This window comes from Ixodes scapularis, unplaced genomic scaffold (assembly GCF_016920785.2).
Source record: "Ixodes scapularis isolate PalLabHiFi unplaced genomic scaffold, ASM1692078v2 PGA_scaffold13__105_contigs__length_92229423, whole genome shotgun sequence".
NCBI lineage: Eukaryota > Metazoa > Arthropoda > Arachnida > Ixodida > Ixodidae > Ixodes > Ixodes scapularis.
This window is the reverse complement of record NW_024609839.1, coordinates 52,727,168-52,745,313: the sequence shown is the minus strand read 5'-3', so window position 1 is coordinate 52,745,313 and position 18,146 is coordinate 52,727,168. Positions and strand designations below refer to the sequence as shown.

At 49.2% G+C, this 18,146-nt stretch overlaps 1 protein-coding gene across 4 annotated transcripts in view; it reads left to right on the top strand.

The window, feature by feature from the left end:
• LOC8039303 (transcription initiation factor TFIID subunit 1) overlaps positions 1–18,146 on the top strand; it is a 76,917-nt gene that overhangs the window by 11,260 nt on the left and 47,511 nt on the right. For 2 of the 4 annotated variants that reach the window (XM_040499231.2, XM_040205749.3), the window contains exons 6-16: positions 194–403; positions 1,474–1,653; positions 3,223–3,363; positions 3,829–3,916; positions 6,294–6,371; positions 7,697–7,806; positions 8,503–8,631; positions 13,951–14,043; positions 14,838–15,128; positions 15,761–15,934; positions 16,462–16,652. In XM_040499231.2, the coding sequence (XP_040355165.2) occupies positions 194–403; positions 1,474–1,653; positions 3,223–3,363; positions 3,829–3,916; positions 6,294–6,371; positions 7,697–7,806; positions 8,503–8,631; positions 13,951–14,043; positions 14,838–15,128; positions 15,761–15,934; positions 16,462–16,652 (1,685 nt within the window). Of the gene's footprint in view, positions 1–193; positions 404–1,473; positions 1,654–3,222; positions 3,364–3,828; positions 3,917–6,275; positions 6,372–7,696; positions 7,807–8,502; positions 8,632–13,950; positions 14,044–14,837; positions 15,129–15,760; positions 15,935–16,461; positions 16,653–18,146 lie in introns of all 4 variants that reach the window. The other 2 variants (XM_042289898.1, XM_040205748.3) reach the window with 1 other exon arrangement.

Sequence of the window (18,146 nt, the reverse complement as noted above, 5' to 3'; positions counted from 1 at the left end):
TGTTCATAGTTTGTCAAGGGCGTAACGAATAGCACGACCTCCCGTGGCGCGTGCGGTTTCGCATTTAGGCGGGCACTTCCGGACGTGTAGTCTCTGCCGCACGACCGTCCGAGGGTTAATTAGTTATTCTAGATCTGCGATAGGAGCCGGCACGACCAAATCTCACGCCTTTGGTTGCTCGTCGTGTGCCCAGGTTCTGCGTTTCTCGAGGCTGTTTGGCCCCGGGAAGCCTTCGAGCCTACCCCAGATCTGGCGCGGGGTGCGTAAGCGCAAGAAGAAGAAGCAGCAGGTGCCCTCGGACGTGGACGGTACGTCCCAGGACGGAACGGCCAAGGGTGCCGACCCGTGGCGGCTGGACCTGGCCTCGCCCCCGCCCCCGGAGCTGTGCGAACCAGACGACGAGGTACGTGTGTCGTTGTCCTCCTTGAGAGATTCCTCATACCGGAACGGGGTTCGAACCCTGTCACAACCCCCTTTGGCCTGGACCTTTTATTGGCACTTCTGTACTCTTTCGGAAGGTTCTGGCCCATTCTCGGCTGTCATTGAACGTTCTGGTTCGGAACATTCTGGAACGTGCCCTGCGTAGGTGTGAAAGGAGTGATAACGCGCATCTTCTAGACGGTCGCCCTTCCGTGGCCAACTCGGGCTGCTTTTTACCTTCTGTTTTAGTTCGTAGGCGAAAGTTGCCCTCGTTAAACATTTGTTTTCAGTTTTACATTAGTTTGCTGTTTCCCGTTCGGGAAAATATTGTGTAAATCAGGTGTTCTCAAACTTTTCAGTCTCGGGAAAACCTTGCCTGCTTCAACCGATATCCGAGGAACTCCTCCTTGTTTCAACGTTGATGCTTTAAAGCAGTTCGGGAGCCCATAGGTTCATCCAGGATAGTCAATCTGGGGGGTGTTACAAATATATGGAAGGGGTGTGAGGGCTAGTGGGGTGCATGCCGTAGGCTCGTGTTCTTGGCATAGGAGCTTCTAAGGGTATGCATATAAATCACTGCAATAACCTGCAGAACTTGCAAACAGTAATGAACGTGCTAGGGAATGTTTGGCACTAGGTTAGGTACCAGTGGGTGCCTGAGATCTCCTAAGATAGGGCCGAATCTCAAAATAGTGTTTGCACAGGGGACGGTCGGGAAACTTCCAAGAGGTCGGACAACTCTGAAAGCTCTGGAAACCTTTAGGAAATCGGTTGGAGATTCCACGGTCTAAACAACCGTATTATACGTTTCTAAGCAAATCGATTGTGCTCTTAAAATCGCAGTGAAGCACGCGACGATGTACCATAAAAGTGCACCCCCTTCCAGAGAGATCTTTCGGGTGCTCTGTTCCATCGCTCCGATTGGCCAACGGGGGGAGGGGGGGGGGGGGGTTCATAGCATTTTTTCCTTACCAAGTCTTACCAAATCAGAGTACAGCGAACAAAGCGACCCTCTCGGTAAACAAGCAACGTCCCGCGGCAATTTCCCCGCAGTTGCGGCTGTTGCGGCCGCAAGAGGAGCAGTCATCGGGGAACAAGAACGAGGCGTCGCGGTGCTCGGACGTGTCCCCACAGGTGGCGGACTGGCGCTACGGCCCGGCCCAGCTGTGGTACGACATGTACGGCATCCCCGAGACGGGGGACACCTTCGACTACGGCTTCAAGTGCATCATGGTGAGTGGTCCAATGCCACCCGGAAGACCGAGGTCCGCACCTTTTCCCCCAAACGTCGTCGTCGTCAGCGCATCTGTGCGGCGCCGCCTAGCTTGCAGCGTCTGGGGATGATTTGGCATGTTTGCCGCTTGGGGCGAGTCCACTAACGACGACAACGTGTGTGGGCCTTGTCTTCTCGGGGACACTTCTGCAACTCGGGCTGTACCGTCCAGGTCGGACTGTCCAAGTGTGCGTCGAGGGCATCCGAGCTCAGGAAGGTTTTGGCACCGGTTCTGTTTCGTGGCTTGTTCCGAAGGACCGTCAGGCAGGAGCTGGCGTAGGGGATGACCCCTCTCTTCCGTTCGCAGTCATCTCTTTAGGATGTCTTAAAGACTTTCATGGGATGGGTCGTACTCCCAAGTAGCTATTGGGTGCAGCTTTTTAACACATGGCCAGCTCTTAACCGCTCGGTGTGATGCACTTGTGTGACGGAAGAGTGTCACGCAAGTGCTGGGTCAGCGCATCGCCGATTGGATACATGTCCCATTCGAACACCGGCTCTCACGTTCGATCTTTGCTCTGGTCTTCGTCGCTTCCGCGATAAATGTTGTATCCAAAGTAAAGCCGCAGCACTGGTGCATGCGAGATGTAGCTTTTCGTTGAGACGAAACATATTAGAATGGGGCCTTCGAAGTTCCTCACGCTCCTTTCCCACCGTTACGTCTGCGACGGGAAGCACCCTTCCTGCACTTTACCCTTTGTTCTCAAGCAAGTTTGTGCCGTTAATTGAAGAGCGACATTGCCCGGAACCGTGTGGACGTTGCCACACCTCAGTGCGAGGCTGAGCCGGACCCTTCTCCTGGCCTCCTGGCTGCGATTACATTGGCCCGAAACGGGGTCACTTGACATAGGAACCGGGGGGATTACCAGGCAAAGATTCCGGGTGACGGCGCGCCAGCTGCGGGACCTTTGTGGGTGTGCTCGGTTCGGATTAGCCTCCGACACTACTGACGAATAATCCAGCCAAGCCCTTTCCTGTCCCGGTCAACGTCGTCTCCCGGGCAGACAGTGGACCCTTTGTCGTGGCCTCCTTGGCGCGGCTTATTTAGGGAGAGAGTACCTCGGCGCCGGAAGGTGAAGCCCGGCCGCCGTTGCAGGGTGTGCGTGTGCGTGTGTGCGTGCTCGGGGGATGAGTGGGGCGGGGCCTGGACATGACGTTTGCTGACAGCTCGGCCACCATGGGCTGCCAACTCCTGGAGCACCGAAGAGCGACCCGATAAAAGGAGCGCACAAGAGGTCGCAAGTGTGCTCTCAGACGATGTAGATACTTTGCATATATGTATTAAATCAGAGTTTGTCGCAAGAGACCATCTCGTCTCGTGATGTTTCTGCCGGGAATCGTCCTGCGGATCTGGTCCTGGCTTGGCCCTGCCTCAGGGGTCGCAACACCACGCACATTGCACTGTGGCGACATAGCGCAGCCGTAGATGCTGCCAAAAGAGCTCCCCTAGCCAGAATCCTCGTAGGAGGTTGCAGAGAACGACGACAAGCCTTACGCTCGTCCTCTCTTCTCCTGCCCGCCTGTCCCAGGAAGGCGAGGACAGGGACCAGTACCCACACACGATGCAGCTGAAGGACCTGGAGGAGTTCCCGGACGACGCATACCTCATGGTCTCCCAGCTCGCCTGGGAGGAGGACGTCATCTGGAACGGAGACGACATCAAGCACAAGGTCGGTGGCGCCACTGGGGCTCTCTTGTCGGGGACTTGGGCGTTTTTAATTAGATGCGTAGCATTTATGGAACCAAGCTCTTGGCGCTTAAGAGTCTGTGAGATGTAACTTTGACGATGACGTCACACTTACGACATCGCAGTGTGGTCCTGTAAATGCTACGCATTTAGAATGCCTTTAATATATACCAAATAGACAAACAGTTTTGCCTTTACTTTCTCGAAAATACTGTCGGCCATTTCTGGAGGGCCATTGCTGCGAGGTTTAAACAACTGGTATGCAACGAAACCGAAAACAAGCAATTCGCACAGCGCGCGTGTCTGTCATCTCGATTGACAAGTGCACATCAACGCTGTGATGGTCTCTCTCTCAATTTTGATGGCAGTAATTACATTCTAATCTGAATATGCTCTTGATAATTTTGTTGCATGAACTCAATTAGGTGTTTTTTTTTTCGTTGTTCAGGTCCTGGCAAAGCTGAACAACAAGAATAATGCGGCTGGCTGGGTTCCCTCGATCCTGAACCGAACTGCATCGGCCTTTAGCCAGCAAGGTCAATATTACCGGCTTTTCTACTTTAGTATACTGCCTGATTGCGTAACTTTTTATTGTTTGCCTCGCTCCTAATGCGAGGCGCTCATTCCAGGAAACTTTGTATAGTATTTTTTCCAGTACTAAGGGATGAATGCACCTCTTTTTTTTCCACTTCATTCCAGGTGAGAGACTGAAGGAAACAGCTTGTTCTTTGTAATGTTTCATGCTGATGTATCTGCAACTTCCACTGTGTCCTGTTTATGGGTTGGTTTAGGGGGAAGGGGGCAAGAAGGGACCATACTCCTAAGCCCCCCCAAGGTCAACTTTTTTTTAATGAAAAGTTGATATAAACCAGCTAAAAGTTTAGTTTTTGGTGACATAGCAAATATTGGGTCAACAAAATAGTTCTGGGCAATGTTTCAGCCGTAACATCATCTCTCAGCTGATTCCCACCGCCAGCCAAATGCCTGTCCCCCCCCCTCCCCCATACACACCCACGCACACAAGCTGGACTCATCAATCTGCCCCTGGTCCTTTTCTTGTTTGCTGTGTCGTGACAACATTTGTTGCCGGTTTTCTCACCAAAAAGATTGCACACTTTTTAGTACATTTGTTCACTGACTATATCATTATATTTCCTTCTGTGCTGTCAGTTTTGAACTTGGCTTTCATGTCTGCTTCATAAAAAGCATGAACAGAAAGTGGATACCTTAGTACTACAGTATAGACCACTTACAACGTAACCGCTTATAGTGCAGGACCGGGTATAACGCGTTTTTTTTAAACCACCGGTTCACCTCCCATAGAACTCCATGTAATTACATACCGCTTAAAATGCAGGCGCGCGAAGGGAAATACCGGTTATAGTGCGGTTTCTGGCACAGCCCGCCGACCGCGCCGACGACCGGAGCAGCGAGCATGCTTCCCTGTGCGACAGTAGATAACGGCGCTGACGGCGCGAGCCGCAAGGGGCACTCGCGGGGAGAAGCGGTGAGAGAGGCTGCAGTTGCCGTAGCGACGGAGGGAGGCACGCACGTGTCGTTCACGTGCGTGCGTCCCTCCGCTGCGTTGGAAACAAAGAAACAAACCGCAACGACAGACCAATTGCAGGTCGAGGAGAAGTGTTCGCGCGCGTTGCATGCCGGTCGCGGGCCGGCTGCTTCTATCCGCAAACATGGCGTCGGTTGTGATCGTCGTCGTAGACGGCATTCATCTTATCGTTCTGCGTAAAAGCGCTATCCTCGACTGAATTTTCGTTGTGTGTCGCTATGATAACCCAGCACGTACTAGAAGGGAAGATCCACCTACTCGTGCGGCGATGCCGTGGCGGCGCTCTCAAGACTGCAGAAACGCCCGTGTCGTCGTGTTTGCTTACTTCGACTACAGTGGTGCTTTCTAAGCATTTGTGTCCTCGAACATCGCCCGGATTTCTTATTTGGCGCATTTCATGCGTCTGCTCAAATTCAAAGTATTACTGGCGCGTACCGTATGAAGGATGCAAATTTTCACGCGTTTTCATCTTCGGAGAAAAGTGATTAGGGTTAGCAATCCTGAACGCTCGCAATGTCCGTCCGCAACCCGCGACGCCGTTAAAAGGCTGCGCCAGGCAAAAGCCGCTCATTTCTTTCAAAATGCGTGACATACTTGAGACAGAACTGTACTAGTCTGTTGAAATAAAGACTGTCCTCAAACTAAGCTTTATTTTTCATCTAACATAAAATAAATTCTTTTACAAAGGTAAGTTGTCTCATGGCATGTATTTTGGCCTGAAAAATTGATGTTTTGGTTATAGCGCGGTACCGCTTATAGTGCGGATTTTTGCGACTCCCGAGACATACTTTATATGCGGTCTACACTGTACACAGATCTTTTAAAAAAAGAAAAAAAGCAAATAAAAAAAAAGTGACTGTTTAATAGAGTATTATTAAACGTGAGGAATCGGTGGCCGAGTAATCTAGCGCACACCAGCTCGGAGCACGTGGAGCGAAAGCTCGCGCTGAAGAACCCAGGGATCCCGGGTTCAATCCCCACCCCTGCCCGTTTCGATCTGGATGAGCATCATACTTCCGTGTGGTTGTGTATCAATACTGCGTGGTGCATGTCAAAGACCTCAGGCTAGCGGTTGTACTGCACTGGCTAAATTTCTAATCTACAGCGTCAACCAGTGTCTCGATACCTGAGCGGCAGACTGGCCTTATGCTGTCTAAACACTTTACATCAGATTTCCTTTTTTTCTTATTAAACATAGTTTCGTTTATTTTGTTCTCGTACTTTTCGTCTTTGGTTGGCTACTGTTGGCTCGCCCCGGCTAGATATTGATGCCCGTACGAATGGACGGCTTACACGTGGCCTCTGTGTTTCTGGTGCGTGGTGCTCAGCCAAGAGCATCTCTGCAGGCACCCTATTGGCTGCCACTCAAAAGAGCATGTCCCAAGCCATGCTGGCCAAGGCTGGATCCAAGGCTGGCCTCTCAAGTGAGTGGGGTGGGGTACGGTAACGGGTCGTTGTCACTCGCGCGTGGAATGAGCATTTATTTATTTATTTACTTTCTTACCCACAGTGCCGGATGGCATTACAGTGGGTGAAGACATATACGTCAATTATATACACAAGCACTATATCAAAACATCTTGGCAAGTGCTTGTGCACGCACTAAGAAATGCAATAAATAAGGGCACTTAAAGAAAAAAAATACACTTCACGATGCAGCAAAAAAAGCGTCAAACACAATTACAACAACTTCCGAGCTCAACTGATTCAATTCGCCAATTGTTTTTGGAAAAATAGATGATTTGAACCGATTGGTTTTACATTTCTATTCACGTACCTTTTGCTGATGGTCAACACGTTGCAATATTTAGTGTGAGGGGGAAAATGTAAGTTTCACGTTGTATTCTAACTTTGCGATAATATATGTTATGAAACAGTTTTATCCTTAATTCCTTTCTTTTTATGTATTTCACAATTGGGGCAGAAGAAACGGCAACAGTTTTGAGCCAGAAACAAGGTCTTGGGTTTTTCCTTTTTTTCCCCCCCCTTCGTGTAAAGCCGATGCCAGCGGCGGCACATAGCGATCAACCCGAAGGCTAGTTCTCAAATTTGCAATTTAATGTCACCAGCCGCATTGCGACATTCGTACCAAATGTCGCGATGGCTCGATCACAAAAATCGAAGGGAGGAGGATACTTTACAAAATATCTTTTGGATCGAGGTGCGGTCACAGAGAGCGTAGCGGTCTCGAGATACCCGAGCTTTACTGAAAGTGCGAAGAAAACTCGACAACGACCTTTACCTCCGAGGAACCATTATGCGTGGAATGCAGTACTAGTGTTTGAAGAGCGGCTGTACGAGATGTTAAATGTAGCGTGACATTACATTGTCGTGGCGATGTGACCTCTGCGTCGAGTTACCCGACGTCACGTGACGGGGGGTGTGCCTGGACGCTTTTGTGGGAGAAGGGGCTTCCGTCGGAACGCCTTCCGCGCTTCGAAACAAAGGGGAGCGTAGAACCGGCGCTTTGGCATTTCTCCCGGAGGAAGGAAGACCCTGGAGGCGACACGACGCCACCGGAGCTGAAGCCAGAGGTGTGGAAGGACACACCCCCAACGACGACCAAAACCGAGAGACGCCAAGTCAGCTCTCTCCTTTTCGTCCACTTGCGTAGCTTCCATGTTTTGGTCATGTTGGGAGCGTTCCCCTCACCACTTCTGGCTTCACCTCTGGTGGCGTCACGTTGCCCTCAGAAGCTTTCCACCTCCATGCATTTTCTTGACGACCGGCCTGGCCGAACCACTTGCAGAGTCGGAGCCGTTGGACGAGAGAGACGACACTTGGTACTCCATCTTTCCCGTGGAGAACGAGGAGCTCGTGTACGGCTGCTGGGAGGACGAAGTCATCTGGGATGCTCAGGTGAGTGTGCCACTCCACCTTCGGAACACTCCGAAAGTCGTGGTTTTCCCGCGGAGGCTTGGGGTGCTGGAAGTTTTCAAGTGCCACTACTGTTTGACCTGACGTCTCAACACATGGACGCTCTCATCGGCGTATGAAAGTTTAGAGTGTACTCATGCGCTGGCGCGTCCTTGGGCACGATCCATGCCAAGACATAGCCTACCCCATAGTCTTCCGCGGGGACTTGGGGATTTGAGACTTTCAAGTTCTGCTGCTGTTTGTCTCGAGGCTTGTAGAAGCGCATGCTCTTGTTGGTATTTGAAACTTCAGAATGTTCTCCCGCTGTAGAATCTGTAGACATTCGGCGTGGCTTTCCCTAGAGACTCGGGTGCCCGAAATTTTCTCATGTTGCTACTGTTTGACTCTCAGCTTGACTGTTTAGATGCTGCATTTAATATTGGAAAGTTTACAATCACTAGTTACCAAAATATACCGAGACACGGGCCAACCCTCAAAAGAAATTAGTGAAAGTTGTAGTCCACATTTTAATTTCTGTCCAATTTTCTTCCGTAAAAAACGCAGAGGGATGACCCAGGCCCGGAGATGGCGTTGCCTGGCTTCATGTAATGTGAACAATGTGAATGGTGGGATGGGTAGTGTAGGTTTCGACAGCAAAAGCAAATTCGTTCGAAACTGCTCTCTGTCATCGACGAACAGGCGATGGTGAAGAAGCCCGAGCCCCAGATCCTGACCCTGGACCCCAACGACGAGAACATCATCCTGGGCGTTCCCGACGACCCGGACCCAAACTCCCTCACCAACACTGAGCCGGTCAAGGAGAAGAAGGTGAAGCTGTGCTTTCCTTGTCTGCACTCGCACCACACCCTAGCACTTGTTGTGTTTTTTCTGAACACGGCATGTTTTGGGTGCCTCTTGGCCGCTAAACGTGAAGAAGACTACATGGTTGGCTTTTGAGAGCACAGCTCTTGGGCGCCTGTTTCCGGGTTGAGCGGCGTCGCCGTCGACGCCAGCGTCGGCGTCGGCGTAACCACGCTTTGCATTATGGGACGTTTCCGTGCTAAAGTTAGCGGGGAAATGTTTCCACTAAATTTAGCGGGAAATGTTTCTGCAAAATTTAATGTAAAAATTTCCCCAATAAATTTAGCAAGAAAATTTCTGCTAAAGGAGGAGGGGAGGGTATGAAGGTGGAGGAGGGGCATACCCACTCCTCCGTACCGTCCTTTCCTCCTCAAGAGCTGTGCTCTGATTAGGCATTACAGAGAATTGTAAACGCCTTTCATTTAAATGTGTAGCATTTATAAGGGCAGTTCACAGCACTTTCATGCCTGTGGCTTGTAGATACTAGGTAGTTGGATAGATTTATTTATCTTAGTGCCTGCCAACACCCGAGAGGCCATGGGGTGTTGTCCGGAGGTGTTGTCAAGTGGATGATGTTACAGTGGTCACGAGATGTCATCAGTGCGACGCCATGACGTCAGATAGTGTGGCGTCATGATGCCATGGGGTCACGTGACAGAACGGCATGTGACACCGTGACATGAGGTGACATAGTCACATAGTTTCTCTCAGTACTGTGCATTTTTAGCTTCTTTGAAAGATGCCCAAGAGACAGGCAGTTTTTTTCATGCAATTTGAAATGCTGCGATCTAAACTACTGGCTGGTTGGAACATGTGTGGTTGCGACACTAGCACGGGTGATAATGTCTGACGTATGAAAGTCTCGACAAACACAGATTTCTTTGTTGTCCGACAGCGGAAGTTGACCCCGGAAAACACTGGAACTGCGGGAAAGAATAAATCCCAAGGAAACATTTAAAATAGGAAAAGAAAAAGAAGATAAATGTAGATTTTGAAAACACAGAACCGTTCTTATACCGAACCGGAAAATAGCAAAAAATCGGTTCCTACACAGCAGCCTTATGTGTGCATCTTTTTCACGCTTCGTTACAAAACGAGCTCGAAAAGGTTCGACCACCTTCTCTTGCCATGCCAGCCAGAGGACATTACAGTGAAGCTCGTTTAGAACAAACCTATATACAGCGAATTAGTCTCAATATCAAACTCGACTAATATTGAAATAAAAATGCATGTAAAAAGTACTCTTTATAACGAACAACATATTGGCTATATCAAACTTTTTCCCCCCGGGAAGGCTTCCAAAAAGGTGCCAACAATCGTCTTCTAGCCTGTCCCTTCCCCCCAGAAAAAGTAGGAAAGAAAAAATTTCAAAAGTCCAAGCCGCGAGCAAAATCGAGTGAAGAGAAGGGATTCAGAAGGAGAGAAAGCCCCCCCCAAAAAAAACACTGCATGCACGCACAGAAAAAAAACAAAAAAACTTTTCATCCCAAAGCAATTGCCCACGAAGGGAAGCGATTCAGGAGAAGAGATAAGCTAAAATAACAAACTTTGCACGCATGCAAAAAAAAAAAAAAAAAAATCTTTGCAGCACTAAGTTACAAGGTGGAAGCAAAGAGATGAGAAAGAAAGAGGAGCTCTCACCTTACAATGAACGCATCGTGGAAGTTCGTTATAAGTGTTTTTTGCTATATCGAACTACTTGCTATATCGAACTGAGCGTAGCGTTTCCTGCTGTTCGTTATAAACGGGTTTGACTGTAATCTTTTCTGCAGTGAAAGGGCACTCGAGGAAGAAGCGCACCTCGAATTGTTTGGGCACTCATGCGTGTATCGGTTATTCTAGTAAATGGATACGCCACCGTATTGTAGGCATGTTACCGAAAATGTGTGCCGATAAAGCAGTGGCTATTGCACAAACCAATGCTAAATGTTGCACAGCCGTTGCATGCCGTGCGCACAAAAGAAATCACGAATTTGTGTGGATCTCAGATATACCAAATTACATATACAAGAAATAAATACCCGATTTCCGTCGACTTCCTTATAACCGGGTTCGCCTGTCCTGTTCTCTTTTGGCACTCGGGTGCCGCATCGCCGAATGCTTTTCTGACGACGGTTAACTGACGTCTGCCAGGAGAGACAGAAGACCAGGTGCCGCGGTCAACTCATCCTTAGTATGAGGCGCTTCACTAGAGAGTTTTTCTATTGTACACAGTGCCTGGAAGGCGTCTCCAGCCGGTGTGTTTAGCAACCTATTCTGCCCATGCATCGAAGGCAGTCCCGAAGTGGAAGCAGACGACGTCACAAAAGCCGGAGCGTTGTGCTGCTGGACGTCGCAATCCCGTAAATTGACCATAGAAGTTCCAACAAAAAGCAAGAGCAAACGCCCGTGTCACTGTCGTCACGGCGTCCCGTCTCCCGGCTGCCGAAGCTGCCGTGGGTCGTTGAGCTGGAGCGCGACCTGCTGCAAAACGGGCGTCTGCTACGTCCACCACCGTCTCTGTGATGCCGCCGTGATCGCGACCGGCGACGGCGCGACACTTTTATGACGTCGTCGGGCAGAAATCGAGGAACCGCTTTTTTCTGATGCGCGTTCGAGGCACCTAATTGCTGTCGTTTGAAATGTTTCAGTGTCTCGGCTCCCTTGTCTCCTTGGTGTTCACCCTGCACGCTTGCCTGTTGCCCTTTCTCGTAACCCCTCCCAGCACGCTTTCCCGCGCTGCGGGTCAGTAGCGGAGTCTCGTCCCGGTGTCTCGACACCGTCTGCACGCTATGCCGCGTCCCGGCGTCGAAGCTACGCTGCTTGTTCCCCCCGCACACCCGCAATGTCTTGGACGGTGCCTGCTTCCAGCTCCTCTTTTGTTCCTGTGGGGCACTACTTTCTGTCTGGCAACGTGAGCGACTGGTCTGGATGCATGCTCGCTGGCTTGCTGTGTTTCCGTCTGCTGGGGGGTGCTCGAACCTACTCAAAGCCTAAGAATGGTGGCCGACGGGTTACTAAGGGACTCGGCTTCTTCTGAATTGAATCTCTTAGTGAGGTTAACTTCTGGGGGAACTAAGTTTTTGTGGGGGATACTAGCTCTAGAGGGAACTATCGTAAGTCCCTCGGTGATGCAAAGACCCGTGGTAACTAACTAATTTTCTTGGTGATGGTATGTCCAGAGGCACCTAAAGTAGGCATTCGGCAAGAATGTCGCTGTGATTTCTGACCGCCGCAATTGTCCAAGGCTGCGCTTGACCTTGGTGCTGGCCAATCGCGGCGTTCGGAAATCTTGTCGACATTTTTGTTGAGTGTTCAGCTTTAAGGCCTAGAGGGAACTAACTCTTCAATATGCTAGGCTCGGAAGGAGTTAAGCCTCTTGTTGAGATGAGGACCGGAGGGCACGTAGTCTCTTATACTCAGTTCACCCTAAAGCTGAGACTAGAAGCTTCGCCTTCAGCACAAGCTCGCCGGCTTCCACATTGCTTTGTTTTCGTGTGCCTGCACATTCACACTTGTGTTAGCAAGCTTGCGCTGAAGGCGGGGCTTCTAGTCTCAGCTGAAGGAGATATGAAAAATGTTTTGCACTTATTTTTTTGTTTAGATGTGGTCTATGTTGTGCTGGCAGCCTAGAAATACTAGCTTATACTCCGTTTCACCTTACGTCCGGGCGCAGCGGATGCTATGAGCCATTGGAGCCAATCCAAGGTCATGTGAGTGTCATGCCACCGTGGAGGGGGGCACAGCGACGCATGGAAAGTGTATCACGGGCTACCTCCACAGAGCGGGATTGGCTAGGATAGCTCGTAGCGTCTACCGTGTCCGGACATAAGGTGAAACGATGTATAGACTAATGTTTCTGGGCTGCAGGTAGAGAAGTCAAGAAAATGAATTTTACAACAAATGAACAGTTTTAAAAATTAAGTCTGGTGGCGGTCTGTAAAGCTCTGTTGAAATGCCACGACGTCATGGGCTCCTAAGCAGCGCCAATTTGCGTCAGTATGGCTCGCTCGTGGATTTACTGTACTTAGTCCTGAATGTGACTTGGCGGAGAACGCTAACGCGTTTACTATACTCCGTTCACCCATAAGCTGAGATTGCAGCCAAAGCTACAAGCATGAGCTAGCCCGTGCTCCTGGCTTTGAGACATGCATTTCTAGCGCGAGCACTCGTTCTGCGGGAGAACGCTTCAAAGCCGCGACCTCGAGCTTTTGCCCTCGTATGTTGCTACCAGGCGAAATTGTCACGCGTTGACACCACCAAGCAGCAAGGCTCGCAACTACAGTACCTTTGACTGTGCAAGAACTATTGACACCACAAGCACGATACGCATTGCACTTCTCGCTGGCCGACTTTGAAGCGAGAGGCAGAGAGCTTGGGCTCACATCATTTCGTTTTTGTACCCGTTTAAGGGTGAACGGAGTATAGTGATACTAGAGAACTGTCCCTTTGCAATTCTAAGGCCTAAGGGATTGTTTTAGTGATGCTAAGTCTGAAGCATACTAAGTTTCTTGTCGGTGCTGAATTTCAGAACTACCTAGGTCTCTTAGTAATTCTAAGTCTTTTACCAATGCCGAATTTCGAAGGTACTAAAGAATGCCGGCCTTGTGCAACTGTCTCAGCAATGCTAGTTCTTCTAGTGATGCTAAGTCCGAAAGGATTTAAGTCTCTTAGCAGCTCTAAGTTCCCAGGGACCTTAATCTCTTGGTGAAATATTTGCTGCCATTTTTAGGCTTCTAACAGGTTTCTTTTAGAGTTCCTCCCACTCGTCATTGAGTCTTGTCTGAACTGCCGCTACTGGCAGACCTGTTCACATTAGTCGGCCAAATAAATTATTCAATTTTGTAATTGCTCTTCTTGATGACTCCAAAAACAGCAAATCTGCACTTGAAGCTGAAATTTAATTTTACATACGCAAAATTAAGTTTAACAGTACAGACTTCGTGAACAGGGTCTGCCTCAATCGTGACGCTTTGTGCCGATGTAAAACCCGTTGCTTGTTGCTTGAAGTGAATGCTCCGAAACATTTGTGTAGAGCTTGCTCCAATGCCCCTTTTCGAAAGTGCCCCAAAACATTTGTCTAGAGGTCTCCTCTAAACCTTGCAGAAAGTGTCTCGAAACATTTATGTGAACGTCGCCTCTAGTACTCTTTGTTTAAAGTGTCCCGAACCAGTCTTGTGGATGCTAAGACTCCTCGTAAAAGGTGTCCCTAGACGTTTTTGCGGATGCTGTCTCTGGTAGTACTTTTTTCAGAAAGTGTCTAGAAACATTTTGTGAATTCCCGCTCTAACGAGTCCGGCTGTGCAGCTCTTTAATTCTATTCGCAAGGACATGGTCCGCAAGTCCCGGATTCTTCTCGGCAAGGCAGGGGTCATCGCTGAACCCGAACCTCCGAGTCCGGTGAGTTTCTGCGGAACGTTTTGTCTCGTCTGCCGTACTTGAGATTCAGTGTGCTTCCACTATACCGACCAAGCAGCGAAGCTTGGTTTGACGGGTAGCTTCATCCGATGTGGAATTCTCACAACTCCGAGGTGGTCCTCGGCTGTGTAGCGTTATCGGGGCTACTGTCGTGGGTGCGTGGCTCTAAATAGTGTTTCACTTTCACATGCTTTGAGGCACATCCTTTGTGCACATGGGATGCTCGATGAGGCAGTGAATTTGTGCCAGTAGCCCTGACAGCAGTCTGCACCACGTATGAAACAGAATGGAGGCTGTTTTTCTTTTTTCTTACGGTTGCGGTTTTTGCTTGCGTGTCTATAGGCGCTTCCAATGGTAGCCTTTTTGCGCACTGCGATCTTTGTCTACCGGGCTGTGGAATGTTTTCTGAGGGGGCACAGTAGCGCTCTTCTGCAAAATATTGTCACGAATAAAAGCGTTCGGATGAAAGTAAAAAACTTGAACAAAAAGTACTACGCATCTTGCATCGGCGATGGAAGATTGACTAATTCGCAGCAGCTCGTTACTGCTGCTCTTGCACACGCAGAACATTCGGGAATCTTCCGATCCAGAACACTCGATGGCAGCCTAGAAATGGCTGGAACCTTCCAGGAGTGCAGAATTACAAAAGAAACATCTTGGCTGATCTGACACGCAAGCGGCAATATCGGACGTGTTGCACGCATGCACAGCCCAGTGACTCAGTGTTTTTTTTGACCGGCCGACGAGAGCTGGAGAGGTGCGGGTTTGTCTTGCAGCCCCCGGCCCAGAACATGGAGAAGGACCCGTACAACATTTCCAACGACGAGTTCTATAACCCGAAGCTGACCCAGGACAGTGCACTGAAGCCCAACGTGGGAGGCAACCTGATCCAGCACTCCATCCCGGCCATTGAGCTCAGGGCCCCCTTCTTTCCTACCCACATGGGGCCCCTGAAGCTGAGGAGCTTCCACCGGCCCACGCTCAAGCGCTACTCCCACGGGGCTCTGGCACAGCCGGGGCCCCACGGGGTCATTCCCCTGCTCAAGCACATCAAGAAGAAGGCCAAGGTGAGGAGGGTGGAGAAACCCCGCTTCCCTCGCCATTTTTTTTTTGCCTTCTAGGGAGCGTAGGAAGCAAGTCTGGGCAGAGGAGGGAGCAAACCTAGAGACTGTAGGGATCAAGTCTAGGGACTGTAGAGATAAAGTCAAGGGAGTGCATGGTGCTAGTTTAGGGAATATGGAGCAAGTCTAAGAAGTGTAGGGAGCAATTCTAAAGAGTATGGACCAAGCTAGGGAGTTCAGGGATACTAGGGAGAAAGTCTAGCGAGTGCTAGGAGCATGTTTAGGAAGGGAGCGTGGGGAGTAAGTCCAAAGAGTAGGTAGCAAATCTAGCGAGTCTAGGGGTCATGAGTGGGGAATATAGGGAGCAATTTTAGGGAATTTAGTGAACATACCTATGTGTTGGGAGCAAATTTAAGAGGTGAGTCTAGGGAATGAAGGTGTTGTCGAAATCAACCCAACTCAAAATTCCGGCTGGGCTTGGGCTTCTGGAACGGGCGGAACCTGTACACGACCTATACCAGGAATAAAGCAATGCCATTAGAAAACCCCGATGTTGTGGCCATTTTTTCTCTCGAGTCCACCCTCATTTTCTGCGGCACAGTGTGCGTGATGGGGTAACAGTGCCTGTTTTCCTGCAGATGAGGGAGCAAGAGAGGCAAGCTTCCGGCGGCGGAGAGATGTTCTTCATGCGGACAGCAGAGGACCTCACGGGCCGTGACGGGGACATCATTCTCTCGGAGTACTCGGAGGAGCACCCACCCCTCATCATGCAAGTGGGCATGGCCACCAAGATCAAGAACTACTACAAGAGGGTGAGGACGGGCACACCTCCCCCATTCCTATTGCAACTGGGGGCACGAGATAGACCCTGGCAACAATCCTCTAGTGTTGGAGATTGTAAGACGTTGGTTGCAACGGACCCATGGCCACCTCACCGGGCTTGGAAACCTTTTTAATGCACACACTAGTGTCAGAGTTAGGGCTGCTTGGTTTACAGTGACAATGCTAGATCGACCTCTCTCCCCCATCTTTCGTCACCAGCAAGAAAGGTGACACTTGCGACTGCTGCAAGCAAGCGTCTACGGGAGATTGCAAGCTGGCAGTATACCACACTGGTTAACGCAAAATAAAACATTAGATAAGAATTTTTGCCTCATGAAGATTGGGATTTTTTTATGCAAAATTGGGCCTAGCTCACATTTTTTTTGGTTTTCCCGGAATTCGATAAAACCGTTCGGGGTTAATTTTCCAGGTTTATTGGTGTTTATCGAAAACGCGGTACCCTATACGTCGGGTGCAGTTGAGACGTGCTTCAACTCTTGTTGCGGGTGCCTCTCAGCGTCCAGGCAAGGACAGCGGTGCGCCCGAGTACAAGTACGGGGAGACGGCCTACGCGCACACGTCTCCCTTCCTTGGCTCCCTGGCGCCGGGGCAGAGCCTGCAGGCCTTTGAGAACAACCTCTTCCGGGCACCCATTTACGAGCACAACCTTCCGGACACCGACTTCCTCGTCATCAGGACCAGGCAGCAGTAAGGGACTCGCCGACCCTTGCCATTGGTCCATCGTTTATTTGTTGTTGTTTTTTTACAAGCAAGTTGGGGGGGAGGGGGGGGAGTCTTAAAAAGGTCCGTGGTATTTAAAGGTGAAATCAGTCTTGAAAGAAGCACAGAGGCAAAAAAGATATTAAACCAAAGATAGGGGTAGTCTTCAGTAGCATGTACGCATATGAAAGAGGTGAGCAATAATCGTAATGACAACCTTTCTAAGTTTGGCAGTATGCAATGTGCAAAAAAATGTTCAGTCTAAGCTCGTCATAACAGACCTTGATTTTGACCAAGATTTTGGTCTGTTGTAAGAAGAGTATCTTGTATGCAGAAATGAAGTTGAGTCAATAGTATGTAGAGGAAGGCCAATTGAACTTCACAAATCGGTATGTTATATCCAAATGTCTGTTGTAACCAGGTCTGTTGTAATGAACGTAGACTGTAAAAGCAGTGCGGGAAAACATAAGAAAAAACCCTTCTAATATACATATCTGGATATTTAGATGTACTAAATATACAAAAAAGGTAAAAATGGAACATAAAGATTGTGGCAATAAAGTTTACAATAGACCCTTTTAGAAATTCAGTGCCATCTGGTGTCTCAATTAGCAGTTTATTTACCTTTTTACCGTACTAATGGAGGGAATCGTCCTGCGGTCTGTAGTATTTTGCTGGCCACCATCACTTTTACTACTCAACAGCAGCCGAGAATATGTGCTTTTACCTTACGATTCTTTCTGTATCTCTCAGTTTTAATGGTGACAGACATGCAACCGGTAAGAACGAAGCACCGACCCACGTTGAAGCCGTGGTAAAATTGTATACTTGTGTAAAGCCGATTATGTGCCGCCAACAGATTGACTGAACCCTAGTTAGAAATGAATGCTTACGCTCATCGTGTATTCTATTCCTGCCTCGCGCAGTACTAACGTTTTGAATGACCTTGCATCATCCTCCTCAGAGCGTCATCCACTTCTTCCATCATTAGCGACCACAAGGACACCATTAGTACGACACATATGCCATTCCTCAGATGATGTAGTGATCAAAGTGTCCAGACTGAATTTTGGAAATTGTCTATTGCTTGCCAAAAAATGTAAAAGATTCACTAAAAGCACTAGAGAAATGGAAGAACTGTACAACTAACGTAAAATTACTATAGGAATTACTCTTTGTTCGGTTCGTTGATTACCTTGAGGAGTCCCGAAGTAAGGCGGGACCACTGAGCAATGACGCTGCGCTTGTTCCCTGACGAACTGCTTCCTAAATTAAACACTTTCCCTAGTCTTTCTAGTGTCATTTGTCTTTTGTCATTCCAGTGTAGTATAATGGTAGAGGGCAATCTTTAGGTTTATTATTGTATTGTGAGAGCGAGAGAGTGGATTTAGAAGTTAATTTTTGTCTATAAACGGCGACTGAATAGGGATTCAGAGAGTAAATGTTGTACCCCCAGTAACGTCTAAAACGGCGTTTAGCCAA